This window comes from Apteryx mantelli, chromosome 29 (assembly GCF_036417845.1).
Source record: "Apteryx mantelli isolate bAptMan1 chromosome 29, bAptMan1.hap1, whole genome shotgun sequence".
NCBI classification, from domain to species: domain Eukaryota; kingdom Metazoa; phylum Chordata; class Aves; order Apterygiformes; family Apterygidae; genus Apteryx; species Apteryx mantelli.
Genome location: NC_090006.1, coordinates 1,363,910 through 1,378,678, shown reverse-complemented (window position 1 = coordinate 1,378,678; position 14,769 = coordinate 1,363,910). Strand labels below are relative to the sequence as shown.

The 14,769-nt window shown below is 56.6% G+C and overlaps 1 protein-coding gene across 1 annotated transcript; it reads left to right on the top strand.

The window, feature by feature from the left end:
• The first annotated feature begins 624 nt into the window (after positions 1–624).
• STARD7 (StAR related lipid transfer domain containing 7) lies at positions 625–14,710 on the top strand. Its single transcript, XM_067312231.1, has 8 exons — positions 625–1,037; positions 9,141–9,346; positions 9,636–9,685; positions 10,199–10,309; positions 10,405–10,487; positions 10,904–11,003; positions 11,417–11,501; positions 13,537–14,710. Exons 1-8 carry the CDS (start codon positions 625–627, stop codon positions 13,728–13,730), a joined length of 1,242 nt encoding a protein of 413 aa, XP_067168332.1. The 3' UTR covers positions 13,731–14,710.
• The last annotated feature ends 59 nt before the right edge of the window (positions 14,711–14,769 follow it).

Genomic DNA, 14,769 nt, shown 5'->3' with positions numbered 1-14,769 from the left:
TGCTGCGCTGTGCTACGTTGCGCCATACGGGGCTTGATGGCCCCATGCTGCAGTGCGCTGCTTTGCCGCGCTGCACCCCGGTGCGTTGCACCCGGTTGTGCTTTGCATTGCACCCCGATGCGCTGCATCGTGCACGTCACTGCATTGCACCTCATTGCATGGTGCTGCACCTTCCTGTGCTGCACCCTAGTGCACTGTGCTCTGCTTTGCTGCAGCCTGCTGCCCCTGCTACCTTGCATTGCACTGCACATCACTGCACCTCGCTGCGCCCTGCACCATGTCACTGCACCCTGCTGCGATGCACGCTGCTGCACTGCACCCTGCCGCCTGGGCGCGGCGGCAGGCCCCGCCCCTCCGGCGGCAGGCCCCTCCCCTCAGCGGCGGCAGGCCCCGCCCCCGGAGGTCCGCGGCGCCCTTGCCCAGTCGCCCGCGCCTGAAGTGTGCGGGCGGGCAGGCGGGGGCTGGCCGCCGCCGGCGCGGGCCAATGGGCGCGCGGCGCCGGGCGGCGGCGGCCAATGGCGGGGCGCGCGGGCGGTGACGCGGCGGCGGCGCGCGGCGCGGCGCGGCGCGGCGCGCGCGGCGCGGTGGGGGGGGGGGGGAGGCCCGTGAGGGGAGGCGGCCGGCATGTTGCAGCCGCGGCGGCCTCCCGCCGGCCTCGTCGCCAGCTGCGCCCGCGCCGCCCGCCTCGGCCCGCGCCCGCCCGCCGCCGCCCCTCCCGGCTCCGGCTGCGGCTCCGGCGGCGGGAGCGGCGCGGCCGGGGGCGGCGCGGCGCGGCGCGGCCTGCTGGGCCTGCTGGCGCGGCAGTGCAGCTACGTGACGGGGCAGCGGGCGCGGCGGGCGCAGCAGGCCTGGCAGCGCGGCGGCGGCGGCGGCGGCGACGGCGCGGCGGAGCGGGCGCGGCGTGGGCTGTGGCGGCGGCTGCTCCGCGGCCGCTCCTCCTCCTCTTCCGCCGCCGCTGCCGCCGGCCGCCTCATGGCGGCTCTCGCCGGTGTTTTCGTCTGGGACGGGCAGCGCATCGAGGAGGAGGAGCTGCAGCGGTGGGTGCCCGCCGCGGGGCCGCGGCCCGGGGGTGCCCCCCATCCCCAAACCCTTCAGGGCCTGGGAGGGGCCCCCCAAATCCCCAGGGGTGCCCCCACCCCAAACCCTTCAGGGCCTGGGAGCGGTCCCCCCAATTCCTCAGAGGTGCCACCCCCCCCCAAACCCTTCAGGGCCTGGCAGGGGCCCCCCAAATTCCCGGGGGTGCCCCCACCCCCAAACCCTTCAGGGCCTGGCAGGGGCCCCCCAAATCCCCAGGGCTGCCCCCACCCCCTAACCTTTCAGGGCCTGGAAGGGGCCCCCCAAATCCCCAGGGGTGCCCCCACCCCAGAACCCTTCAGGGCTTGGGAGCAGCCCCCACCAATTCCTCAGAAGTGCCACCCCTTCCCCAAACCCTTCAGGGCCTGGGAGCGGGCCCCCAAATCCCCAGGGGTGCCCCCACCCCAAAACCCTTTAGGCCCTGGCAGTAGCCCCCCCAGTTCTTCAGAGGTGCCCCCCTCCCTCCCCAAATCTTTCAGGGCCTGGCAGCAGCCCCCCAATTCCTCAGGGGAGCCCCCACCCCTAAATTCTTCAGGGCCCAGAGGTGCTCCCCAAATCTCTCAGGGCCTGGGGGTGTCCCCCCAATTTCCTTAGGGATGCCCCCGAAAAACCTTTGAGACCTGGGATGCCCCCCAAATCCTCAGCGATTTCCTCCCAACCCAAATCCTTCAGGGCCCAGGAATCCCCCCTGCAAAATCCTCAGGGGTTCCCCCCCCCCCCCAAAATCCTTCACCACCCAGGGGTGCCCCCACCAAATCCTTCAGGGCCTGGGAGTTTCCCCTTCCCTAAATCCTTAGGGATGCTCCCCCCCCCAAATCCCTCAGGGCCCAGGATTGCCCCCCCCCCCCCCGAAATCCTTCAAGCCCTAGGGTCTCCCCTTCCACCACCAAATTTTCTGGTGCCCGGGCTACCTCCCAAAATCCTCAGGGGTGCCCCCCCAGTTCTTCTAGGACTCGGGATGCCCCCTCCCCCAAAGCATCCCGGCCTGGGGGTGCCCCCCCACCACCAAAATCCTCAGGGCTTCCCCCCAAAATCCTTCAGAGCCCAGAGGTGCCTCCCCAAATCCTCCGGGACGCCCCCCAATCCTCCTGGGCCTGGGGCGCCTCCCCCCAAAACACTCGGGGGAGCTGCAGGGGGCCAGCGGTGGCGACGGTCCCCTTCCCAGGAAGGGGTCGCCGGGCTTTTGGCTTCCTTTTGGGGAGCACGGGAGGGGGCGCCGTGGGGGCGCGTGGCTTTACACTCCTGCCTTCGAGGGCTAACCGCGCCACGGGACAGGGCGCTGCTGAGTCCGAAAGGGTAATTAAAACTCTTAACGTGCAACTCGCACGCTGCGGAGCCGCTGGCCTTCCCCCGAACCCGTCTCTTCCGAATTGTTTGGTTCCTCCGAGCGCGCTTTGCTTAGCCGTGTCCGGACCGCATCGTGGGCGTGAAACGCGCTGGTTTAAGCAGCTTACATAATACTTAATCAAATCGTAGACGTGGTGAAAAACAACCCTCGCTTTTGCATCTCTTCGTGTTGGTTTATGACCCCTTCGAATATTTTATACGCCTTTATATGCAACGAAAGCTGAAAAGGGCAAGTCTTTATTATTATTATTTTTTTTTTTTTCCCCCCGACGAGGGAGTTTCCGCTGTGGTTGTGCGCAGCGAGGCCCTTCAGGAGCGAACGCTGCGACCGTGGTTCCTGCTCGCGTTGCTGATAAAACCTGTACGCTGCTTTCCACTGATCTCAGCAGGTGCTGGATTAGGCGCGGGATTAAAATTTGAGTCGGGCCGCTTTGTTCGAGGTTACTCGCGGCAGCGCTGCGCTTGCTCGCCCGCTTGCTTCTTCCGGGGTCGAGCCTCCTTGCCTTCGTTTGAGGAGTCGGCAAGTCTGATAGCAGAACTTCTTTTAACACGCTTTATAGAGCAAGGTAGAGTCCATTTTTGTTATCCCTTTTATTATTTCCTCTCTTTCAATCACTGCTTGCCAAGTTTAAGCCTAGAAAACCCTAATCCTATTTATATATGGGCTAGTAAGACAAGACTTTTCCCTTTTGTGTCATTAAAAAATATATGTTCAGGTGGGAGACCGTGACTTGGGAGCATGTGGGATGTCTTTAAGGCCGGTTTCTAACACAGGGGAGACTAAACGATGACCCCGCTCTTGTCGCCTGTCGTGGGAGTAATAACTTCTCGGGAAGATCGGTTTGAAGTGTGTTTATTTGCTCAGGGCTTATTGTAACTGGTCCGTAGTTAGGAGGTCTTGAAAACAAGGTAAAACAACTTATTTCACAGGTAGTAGGATTACTGAAGCCTGCCTTCCTCTGAATCCGTCTTCTGCTCTCGCCCCTCTCTTTAACTACTCTTTTTCTACAAAATGAATAGAAGTGGGGTGTTGCCGATGCTGTAAGTAAGCTCAAAATAGATGGCGTAGATAAATTAAAACTGTGTACGCTGCGCTTACGCGCCGAGCGTGCGGGACTGCGCCTGCCCGGTACGGCGGGGAGAAGTGGCAGGAATCCTTCCTAGGTTTTACCCCCGGCTCCGTCTGTTTTGCTTGCTCTGTAAACGCAGGCAATCCTCTGCGCCGAGACTTGTCGCAAACGATTAGGGATTTGCTATTTGTCTTAAGGGCCTGCCGAGCTCCTCCTAAAGGCGTCTCCGTTTCTGTGCCTGCTGCTGCTTTTTCTTTAGCTTTTGGGGCTTTATGACCGTGAAAAATCAAAAGTAAGACCGCTCGAAAGGGCGTCTTGCAGTACAAGTGTTTAAAATCAGGAGTTGCTTTTTGGAAACGTTTGGCTTACGGTGTCTCAGTTCTGCTTTTCAACAGGTTGACGCGCTATAAGCTTGCTGCACGGTGTAATTTCTTGTCGTTCCTTAAAAAGGTGGAAAGGATTTTGTGATCTCGGCCAGGAAAGGTCCTTTCGTGAATCCGATACAGCAAGAAAGAGGTAGGAGCGTGAGGAAGGTCTGAAAGAGGTAGGAAGAAGGAGATATTTTGTGTGGCTTAGAGACGGATGTGCAGATGTTAAGGCTTCTCTCACACCAATAAACCGTAAATGCACCTGAGCAATGCCAAGCGCGCCGGCTGCCTTTTTCAAGAAAAGAGGGATTGAAGGAGGGAGAGGTGCTTTTTGGAACGACTTTCCACCTTTGATGCGTCAGCAGAGCAGCTCAAATACTTCCCTGGGGGTGGTGGGAGACCTGGTTTTCGGCTGACTTCTGTACGTGGGCGCTAAAACTCATCTGTTCCCCCTTCCCAAGCGAGCATCCGAATCGCTGAGCTGTAGGCAGGGCTGCGGTTTGCCTTCTGGCCGTGAGAACGAAAACCTTCCCTTCTCATTAAATCCTCCAGAACTTCTTGCTGCTATTTATATTCCTCGCTGCTTGCCCTCGGCTGGCTGACGGGAATGTCCGTGTCTTTAGCAGACCTCCGCGACGCAGCTGAGTATAGAGGACGCGTGCGGGGTTTAAAACGGAGCTTCGCCCCGCTTGGGTATCGTCCTTCTGGTTTTCTTCTCAGCTCCTTTTCTCCCGCTTTTCCCTGGGAAACTATTTAAGTGTCAGCAAAATGTAGCCTGTTTTATTCTCGTAAAGATCACACATGCTGTCAAAATCTGTTAATTTAACTCGGTAGCGAGGCTATGCTGTTTTCTTGGTAAAATTAGTAAAAATCTTGAGTGCCTGCTCTGTTGTTACTCTCCCTTCCCTATAAGGTGCTTCTGGTACAGCGGTTCCTAATAACACGAGGATTTTCTCCTAAAAACAGTAAATAAAACATCTGCCTGTGGTGTTTGGAGCCTCTCTGTCAAGCTCTGAGGCAGCTGATAGTTTCTGCTGCGGAAAGCTTGGATCTCGTGCTTGCCGAAGGGACGGAGACTCGATCGCCGGGCGGACGGGCTGTGCCGGTTTAGGACGACGAGCGCCCCTCTGCAGGAGGGCTTCGCTGGAGCTTGGAGCGAGCTGTTTCCAGTGGGTTTCCGGGCCACGTATTTCGTGGGAGCAATGCCCAGGTTGGCTAAATGAGAGATAAAAAGCAGGCGTTTCCGCCCAAGCAACGTTTCCGCAGCTCTGCTCGGACGCTCCCGGGCTTTGAACGCTTGCTGTTCTCTATCCTTTATTTTTAAATTTTTCAACGTGGGCAGCAGGCACCATCTTGTTGCACGTCTCTGCGCAGGGATTGCGCCTCGGGCTTTAAATACCAGCCAGAAACACAGCTGAAGTGCTTATTTATCAGCAGCTACTTCAGCCCAGGGTCGTTTCGGGGAACATAACCCATTTCTTCGTATCGTAACGCCTTGCGCGGTTCGAAAGGCCGAGCCCAGGGGAAGAAGCGGTTGTTCTGGGCGCTTGCCGAAACGTGAAGCGAAGGTCAGGCCGGCTCGAATAGCCGAGAAACGCGCCGGGCAGCTGGCTTTCTCCTTCCCCTAGCGCGACCGAAATAAAAAGACCCGTGGCAAATTCCCGCCGGCTGCCGTGCCTCCTCGCCGGCTGCCACCGCTTGCAAATTGCACCAAACCACCTGCAGAAATGCTTTGAATTCCTCGCGATCGAGCGAGGCCTCGCTGCTCCGCCCCGGGGGCGGTTGCGCGGCGCCTTTCGGTCGCGCGGCCCGCGGTCGGGCTCTGAGCGCTTCCAAAGGTATTTGAGGCCGCCGTTGGCCGCCCGCCCGCCCACCCCGGAGGAGGCTCGCGCGCCTGTCATTTGTGCCTGACCGTCCTTCGGCCGCGGGCTGGCCCTCCCACGCCAACGCTGACGAAACGACGCCCGTGAGTATTCCTCATTCCCTCCGGAGCGAAGGCGGCAGGGGGGTTGGCGAAGCGACCGGCATCGGGAGCACGGAGCAAAGCCGGACGATGCAGAGGTGAGCTGGGGGGGGGTTTGCATAAAGCGTCCTACCAGCTTTGCTGTTAGGGTGGGAACGTCTTCAGGCAGCGATTAAGTACTAATTTTCGTTTAACGGTGGCTTAAGTTGCAGGTTTGGGCTTGTGGGAGACAGGTAGGTAAATCGTAGCGCTTCTCAAAGCAGGGTTTAAAGAGCGTTAGCAATCCCTGCCGAGCGCAGCGACGCTAACCCGGCTCTCCCAGGGCTGGGCGGTGAGTGGGGAAAATGTTTTTAGCCAGCTCGTGCTCCCTTTTTCCCAAAAAACTGAGCCGGGGAGAGGGGAAGGGGCTGTACGGAGACCGATGACCCAGAAGGATCGTACGTTTGAACGCCGATGAGCAACGACCTGGTGGTTCAGCCTGACGTCGGCTTCGGGGGTGCCGTGCTAATGCGCCTCTTCCTTTGAGGGAGAGGGGGAAAATTTAGGATCGTTTGAGATGATCCCCTGTTGCAGTTTATTGCCATTCGGTTTTGCCCGAGTTCAGCTGCGGTCACTAAAATGATCCGGGTCAAAAAGGTCCCCGAATCGGCCTTGGCTGAAGCTGCAGCGGTGCAAACAGCCCGGCTGATTCCCCAGCTTGCTGCTGCCGAAAACGGGAGCCCTCGCGATCCCCGCTCCCACCCGCAGGATTCTGGCTCTGATATTCTCCGAGCTTCTCCGCAAGCTGATTTCGGTTTGCTAAACCAGCAGAAAACTAGCTGGTCGGGGTTTTGTTATCGTTGCCGGATCACGGAGCCGAGTTGGCTCGCGGAGGGATTGCGCGAACGCTCCAATAAATAAATCAGAGGTGGGAATATGTGGGGTGGGGGCAGAGGCGACGGCAGGGAGCGGGACCCTCCCCGTTTGGGGAAGGTTTTGGGACTGTAACCCGCCGCGGCGATTTCACGGTGCTGGCGATGCCGTGCCGCCTTCCCAGTAATCGTTAGTTGGCAGCCGCCTCCCGAGAGGAAAACGGTCATCCTAGAAAGCCGATGGGGTCCCTCGCTGCCGTCTTCGCCCTGCAGCCCCTCTGCTCAAAGCCTGGTTTTGAGGGCGGTCTTGACTTTTTGATTTAAAGATGCTGCGTAGCTCGGATAATGCGATAACCGGAACCGAGCAAGAGAACTCGGTGCTGCTTGGACCTTGCTAAATTTTCTGACGTCTTGCTGGAATAAGGAAAGAAGCGGACGGAGAAATGCTTTGCTGCGTGGAGCTGCTGTACATCTCGGGATCCTCTTTTTCCCCCAGGTGGGAATTGAAGGCATATACCACCAGCAAGCAAACATCGAAATGTAAAGCTTTTAGACCGGCAGCAGTTGGAAGTTATTACTTCGGGAATTTCCAGGGAGCATTAACATTGATTCACCAAACCGGCGAGACCTGCCTTACAGGTTGCAAATTGGGGCTTTAGTTATGCCTGAAGCTAATTACTTTAATGTAATTAGTGTCTTCGGGCCCCGTCAGGGCTCGGAGATGCTGAAAGCGCTGCAGACAACTGGCGATCTGCCTTCCTCGGGGACCCCGCGGCGGGTCGGTGTAGGGCACTGCCTGCGTCCGTGGGGGGCCACCGCCGCCGCCGCGATAGCCCAAGCTGAAGGCCGGTGGAGTACGGCGTTGCCCGCTCTGCGTTTGCACAGGGCTGCAGGATGAGCCGTTCCTTTCTACCGTTTTATTTTTGGATACTGAAGCCCGAGCTGGAAGGGATTTACTCCACAGTGGAAAGTTTTTTTTCTGTGCTCTCCTCTTTCCCTCTTATCTTCAGGAGCTTTGATCTGAATCTCGCTCCGGCGCTTTCGCCCTAGTGCCAGTTTCTCTAGGTGAAGGAGGCTTAAACTGGAGATTTAATGGGCCGTAGAGCTGCGTTTGGGAGAGTCTCCTCCCGAGGAGGGTCGGTCTGGCCGAACCTTGCAAACTCTGGCTGCTGTTTGCAATTCACTCCTTGTCCTTTTGCAGACTTAAGCGGGCTCAAAAAATCTAATCCGTCCTCCGAAATAGCACGGATTTCCCCTCCTTCCCTCCCCCGCGTCCTATCACGTTGCAAGATCCCACGGGACCTCCATCCGCTTACACGGGCTTATGTGTCCGACTAATAACCGTGCAGTCAGCAAGCTGGAAACAATCTGCCCTAGAATATCGCTGGCAGCTTCGCTGATCAGGTTTAGCCTGTGCTCCTGCACTGACTCAGCACAGCTCCAGGGCTGCGAGTGTTATTTCTGTGAACAACGTAATACCTCGGTTGTTTCATTCCAAAAATGTCTTTTTTCCCTTGAATCCATCTTTTGCTGCATTTCAGTCTTTGCAGCTGGGTGGTTCCTACTGAGTTCTTTCCTGGGGATAACGAGAAATCTCGGTTTGTGAGCATCTCACGGCTCCTTCTCCAGCGTTTTAGTGCAAACTCCGCTCCAAATCTGCGATACGTTGCAGCTCCCAGCGAAGCCTGGTTTCCCCTCGCGTCCTCTGATCTGTGTCCGCAGGCGAAGGGCTGCTCCATCCCTCCCCAGGCGTTTCGGAGCCGTCTCCGTGAATCACCCGGGCCGATCTGCTGCAGGGAACCGGGTCTCCGTGGAAGGGCTGGAATTGGTGCGGGGTGCTGGCGGCGGTTTGCCGAATCTCCTCGTGGCGGAAGCGTTTTCTAGTCTTGCGGAAAGTTGTACCCGTCTGTGCAAGGAAGAAGCCCGCGGGCGCTTCCCCTGCAAAGCAGCTAAAACACAATGCAGCTGCTGTCATCGCGCAGCCTTTTTTTTTCCCCTCTCTCCTTGCTTTGCAGAAGGAGCCCTGCAATCCTCCTCTGCGCTGCAGATGTCTTTTCGCAGCACCGACAGGGGACTGCTTGGGTTTTGGAGTCCCCCGGCGGTTGCAGTTAACCACAGAATAAGTTTCCACCTTAGAAGCGCACGTAGAAAGCCCCTTTCGAGCGCACCACAAAGCAATTTTCAACGCCGTATTATACCGTAAGACCGTTGGGACAAAAGATAAAGATCTACGGCAGCTACAGCGTGTAGCTGAGCGTGTTTTTGTTTGCCGGTGAAATGATCCGGGCATGAAGGGAGAGCTGAGACTGCTTTTTCTGCAGCAATAACACGCTAGATAAAGCCTGTAACTCGCTGAGGGCGCTTAGCAGGCCTCGGAGGCGCCGTCTGTAGCAGAAAGGCTCCGTCCTCGGACAAAGCTCTCGTTGCTGACTGGCGTTTCCTTTCCTTTCCTTTCTCCTCGCTCCAGATCCGCACAAGAGATGAAGCATATGGAGACCATATCCAACCTGTTTCATGGCAACACTCCGGACGACTATCAGAGGTTAGACTCCAAAACGGAAAGAGAAGCGGTGTCCTCTTCAGGGGAGCAGCCCTGGGAGATGGTGATGGACAAGAAGCACTTCAAGCTCTGGAGGCGTCCGATCGAGGGCACCCACTTGTATCAGTACCGAGGTAATTCGGCTCCTCGCGCTCGGCCTGCTTGTGCGGCTTTATTTCCACGTGAGTCACTGCACGGTCGTCAGATGCGTGTGCGCCGCGTGCATCCTGTCTGGCTTTTGTTTATAGGAAGCTGAAAAAATGCAAAGCTCTCGTCCTTTACTCCCCTCTTTACTGGTCCCATCAGCCCTTCAGAGTGGTCCTAGCCCTGACACTTGTCTTGGAAAATGACTTTTCCTTGAAATCTTGCTGCAATGAGATCGAAAACTTATGCCTGTGACTGAAAATTTTCTCTTTACCGCAGTATTTGGAACATACACAGATGTGACTCCCAGGCAGTTCTTCAATGTACAGGTGAGTATGTGTGAAATCTAGGCTATACCATGTGTTAGAAATAAAGTATTACTTCCCATCCTTTGCCAGAAGGGATGGGATGGAAAACTGGCGAGTATTCTCTTCTGTTTGTATCATTTGCATGATCTAAACCAATTTAGATTAGATCCTAATCCAGATTAGAACGGGCCAAGTTATCCCGTGTTTACCCGCTTCTCTGATCAGTCTGTGCTGCTCATTCTGGCTGGAAGTGACGTATCGGCACACGGGGGCCCTAGGCCTTGATACGCTGCAGGACATCATCTGATCTCTGATCCTAGTTCTCCCTCTGCGTACCCTGCCGCGTAGCGTGGTGCCCCTACGCTTCCTCTGCTGACCTCTTTCAAAGAGTCTTTAATTTCTTTGGGGGTAAAACTTGGCCGTGAGAATTGGTTTGTTCCCCTGGGATGAGGAAAAGGGACAGTTATCTTCCTTTAGTGATGACACGGGTTACGCGTGGACTTTGCCGTGATTCAGTCCCTTTTTTCTTGCCAGCTGGACACTGAGTATAGGAAGAAGTGGGACTCGCTGGTCATCAAGTTGGATGTCATTGAGAGAGACCTGGCCACTGGTTCGGAAGTGATTCACTGGGTAACTCACTTTCCGGTGAGTGATTCCTTCTCCTTTCCCGCTTCCGTTATCCTCCTTAACGCCACACAAACGGCAGCTGAGATTGATTTCTGCCCTTTCCTTTACTCCAGTACCCTATGTACTCACGAGACTACGTATACGTTCGACGGTACAGCGTAGACAAAGAGAACAATATGATGGTACTCGTGTCACGGTATGTATTGCCAGTTCAGCCGAGCCGAGCTCTCCGTGGGTTTTTGCCAGGATGTGAGGACGTGCTGCCTCCTGGTCGATCGTGTCTCTAGCGAGGGTCACAGTCCTGCTTGCTGAAGGAGTCGAGCTTTTCATTTTATTAATGACTCCCTTGGTAACCAATAAAGTCATCTCAGTGCTTTGCCCCTGTTTCCTAGCTGTAGAAGTTCTGACACCAACCGTTAAGAGCTGGGTACGGATTTTTGTGAGCTTTTCCAAATAGCTGGGATCTGTCTTGAAAAAACAGCCTCCTTCTCTAGGGTGAAACTTGATTCCCTTAGTACCTGTCCTGTGTCGGCAGGTTTCGGAGCAGTCCAGATCGTGTTGTGAGGGTGTCGTCCTTAGTTGTAATGCTCCCTTCTGTTGTGTCTCCTCCAGGGCAGTGGAGCACCCAAGCGTCCCGGAAGATCCCGAGTATGTTCGGGTCCGAACCTACGAATCTCAGATGGTCATCCGTCCGCACAAAACGTTTGATGAGGTGAGTTTTAAGATGGTCTGGGAAATGTAATGGAAAAGCCGCTTGCCGCTAATTCAACTACTGCTTGGAGAGAAGCTACGTTCTCTGGTTGTTGTCCGTAACAATGATCTAGGGTAAATTATAGAGTCAGAAAAGAGGGTTCAGTTTGTTTCCTGAATGCTGACACTAGGAAACCCTTCCCAGGAAACCCAGAAGTGAAACACGCTGTGCTGAGAGGACTGGGAATTTTGACTAGGCAGCTTGAGACTCTCTCTAAAGGAGTTTGGTTCTCCTGGAGAGCCAAGCGTCCGACTTCAAAGAACCAAACTCTTAGAAAAGTCTTAAGCAAGGAAGAAATTTAGATGAGAATGATCCGGTGACGCCGAGGAGAGTTCCTCTGCCGGGTTGGACTCACTCGCCTTCTCCTTTTGCAGAACGGTTTCGACTACTTGCTGACGTACAGCGACAACCCGCAGACCGTGTTCCCGCGCTACTGCGTCAGCTGGATGGTCTCTAGCGGTGAGTTGCCGCTTTTAACCTGCGGTCGCGAGAACCCACCTCGCAGACGTTCATCAGGCTCCTTTTTCCGGACAGAGCTAAGCGCTCGTCCCTTGGGTATCCTGAGCCTGCGCAGGGCTGCAAGCGCCAGGAGTGACTGGGGGAGGCAAGGGTTGAATCCGGAGGCCGCTGGCCTTTGCCTGGGGGATTTGGGGCATTTTTGGGTCCGCACCAGAGCCCTGCACGAGGATGCTCTTTCTCCTTAGCGTACCTTAGGCAGAGCAAAGGGAAAACCAGGATCTCAAAGACTCCTGACCTGTCTCAAGCTTGAGTAGTTGAGATCCACCTTTTCCTACTAAGCTGAACTGGGTTTTTTTCCTTACTTTAAGTATTTCTGGGATGTAGTTCTTTCCTGTCATGTCAGCGAACAGGGGAGGACTGCTTTTTGTTGCAGACAAAGTGCCTACGCTGAGATTCCCACAGTGGAACTAGCTTTAAGAAAGCAAAAAAAACCCCAAAACCCAGCATTTGCAGGATCTGGGAAGGACTGAGCAGACTGTTGTCCCTCCTACAGCTCTGTGCGGAGCAACCCACAGCTCAGCCTGGCACGTTTGCTATCGCAGTACTAACCGCGAGTTTTACGGTCCTCTCTGAGGAGGGGAAAGACTTAGAGAACCGCTTTCTGGCAGGATGGGAGTAAAAGGGGCTGTGCTCATCCTTACGTTTTGTTTTATAATAAAATAAATAAAAAAAACAAATAAAGAACAAGAAATAAAAGCAGAAGCCACTTGTAGACCTTTGCTACAGCGATTTTTTTGTTTCTAGCATCACCCAACTTTGTCGTAGGGATTGATGCAAGAGAGTTTAAATGCGTTAACACATTTAACCCTTAGACCAACCTTTTCTCTTGCCAATTCCCTGCTCTTTCATCCCTAACAAACCGAAAAAGTCTACAGCCAGCCACGTCAACTTTCCTTTCACCACTTAAACCTCTTTCCTTCCGGAATGCGCTGTTTAATGCATCTAAGACTAGGGGAAAGCTGGAATAATATGGGTAACATGGGTACGCCTCTGCCCCAATAACTCATTCTGCTCAAACCACCTTAAACTCCCAATATCTCCATCCCTTCTTGCTTCACACCTGTCACAGTATTGCTGAGCACGGGTGACATGAGCTGACGGAAGGACTAGCAGCGGGAGAAATCCTTTTCCAAAGGGGATTCCACATCCAATTCCAAAACCCAAATCCTCGCAGGATGGCGCTTGCTGACCGGGGCTCACCCGTCATATTTAAGCCTCGTGACGGAGCGACTCCCGCGAGCCTCGTACCTTGGCCGGGTTGGGATGGGCTTTCCCAGGGCTAGCAAAAGCCCCACTCCTGCAGGGCAGGGGGCTCCACGGGCGCTTTTTGCCCCTCTTACACAGCACAGAGATACGAGATCTCAAGGGGAGATATTTTTTTAATTAAAAAAAAAGAAAAAAAAGGGGACCGAAGTACCCTCAGCTGATTTTAAACACGAGGGAACCAAGTCTGGCTGAAGCTGCCTAAGTCGTTTCAACCTGAGACAAAGCTATCGGTAGGAAACCTCAGAGCGCCGCTTTCCCGAGGTTATAACCGAACGCGGGGGCTGAGGGCAGGAAGCGTCGCAAATACCTTCACGCCGGCGGGGCGGCGAGATGCGGCTGCGGTAAAACTGCTGCTGCTGCTGCTGCTGCAGCATCGCTCACGCTCCAGAGCTGCTCCGGCTGGAATCGTGGCGCTGCGACAGCTCCGCGCGTAGCTCGAGTTCATTCCTCAGCCGTGATAAGCAGGGAGACGAATTAGGAAAGATGAAAACGGAGCTGGAGAAGGGGTTAAAGGGAGGAAGATGTTGTGCAGAATCCGTTGCGGAGGCGGGAGAAGAGCTTTGCGGCTTTCTCCAAAACTGGGGGGATTTAGGTAGCGTCTCCGGGGCTCGGAGGTAGCGGGGAGGATGCGGTGCAGAGCGGACGCTTGCCGCTACTCATCCCTTTCCTCTCTCCTGCTCCGCTCACTGTCGCCCGCTTCCCCTGCCAGGCATGCCGGACTTTCTGGAGAAGCTGCACACGGCTGCCCTGAAAGCCAAGAAGATGGAGATCGAGGTGCGGGACTACATGTCTGCCAAGCCCATCGAAAGCGGCGGCGGCGGCGGCGAGGGCAAAGCGAGCGTGGCGAGCGCCGAGCCCAAGAGCGAAGGCACCCGCGGCCCTGCCCAGCTGGAATACGCCTAAGGGGGCCCCCGCTGGCACGGCGCCCGCGCTCGGAGCCCGAGGAGCCGCGACGACGTGCGGCCGCTGGAGCTTAGTTCAGCTTCTCCCCCCTCTCGTCTCCGAAGCTCCGCTTCCTCCTGCCGGGTAGCCTGAGGATGGGGGGGGGACGATCCTGCCCCCCCTGCGCGATGCACGTTCGTGGCCAGGCCGACGAAGTGTAACGTCGTGTAGTCGCCTTTCCGTACCCGTGTGTATTTTTTTCCCCCCCGACAGGAACGAACACCGTAGAAACGTCTCTTTTATTGCAGTACGGACGGTGTCTCTCCGCCCTCGGCCCAATCCCTCCTTTTCTCCTCTTTTCTTTGGACTCTCGGACCCCAACGTTACTGGGTCCGGCAAAACGCCACGGCCGGTACTGCCATGCGAGGCCCGGCGCGCGTCCCAGCTCTCCACCGCGGCGCTTGGTGTCCGTTCGGCTTCGCCGCCGGCGCCGCTCGGCCGCCCAAGTGCCTTGCTCTCAGGGCGACGCGGAGCGAGCCGGGAAGCCGTGGCGGGGGAGCGGGGGCAGCCGGCCCGCGGAGCCCCCCCCCGCCGTGTCCTCGGCAGCGCTGCGGCGGGAGGATGCTTCGCCGCCGCGCCGTTTTGCCAGCGAAAGACCCTCCGGTGCGGCGGGGGGATTCGGCGCTGCTCGGGGAGGGGAGGCCTGAACTAGAAGAACTGCGTAAAACTGGGGCGAACACTAAACTTGGGAAACTCCCCTCTTCGCCGGGGAGGGCTCACGGGATCTGCTGCGACCGGCCGGAGAACTGAAACCTGCTTCCGAGCGGTGGCTCGCGCGGCCGCCGCGTTCCTCGGCGGGATTGGAGGGACCCTCGCGGCGGCGACGGGGCCGTTTGCTCGGCAAACCGGAGGGGCCGCGCGGGGCGGGGGGGAGAACGGAGGAATCTGTACGACTGGCAAAAACATTAATAAATCATCTGTCGTAGCAACAGCCAAACTACTCCTGGGTGGCCTTGAGCGCTTGTGTTTTCCCGGGAACAGCTCTGCGAGCCGGGCTGGG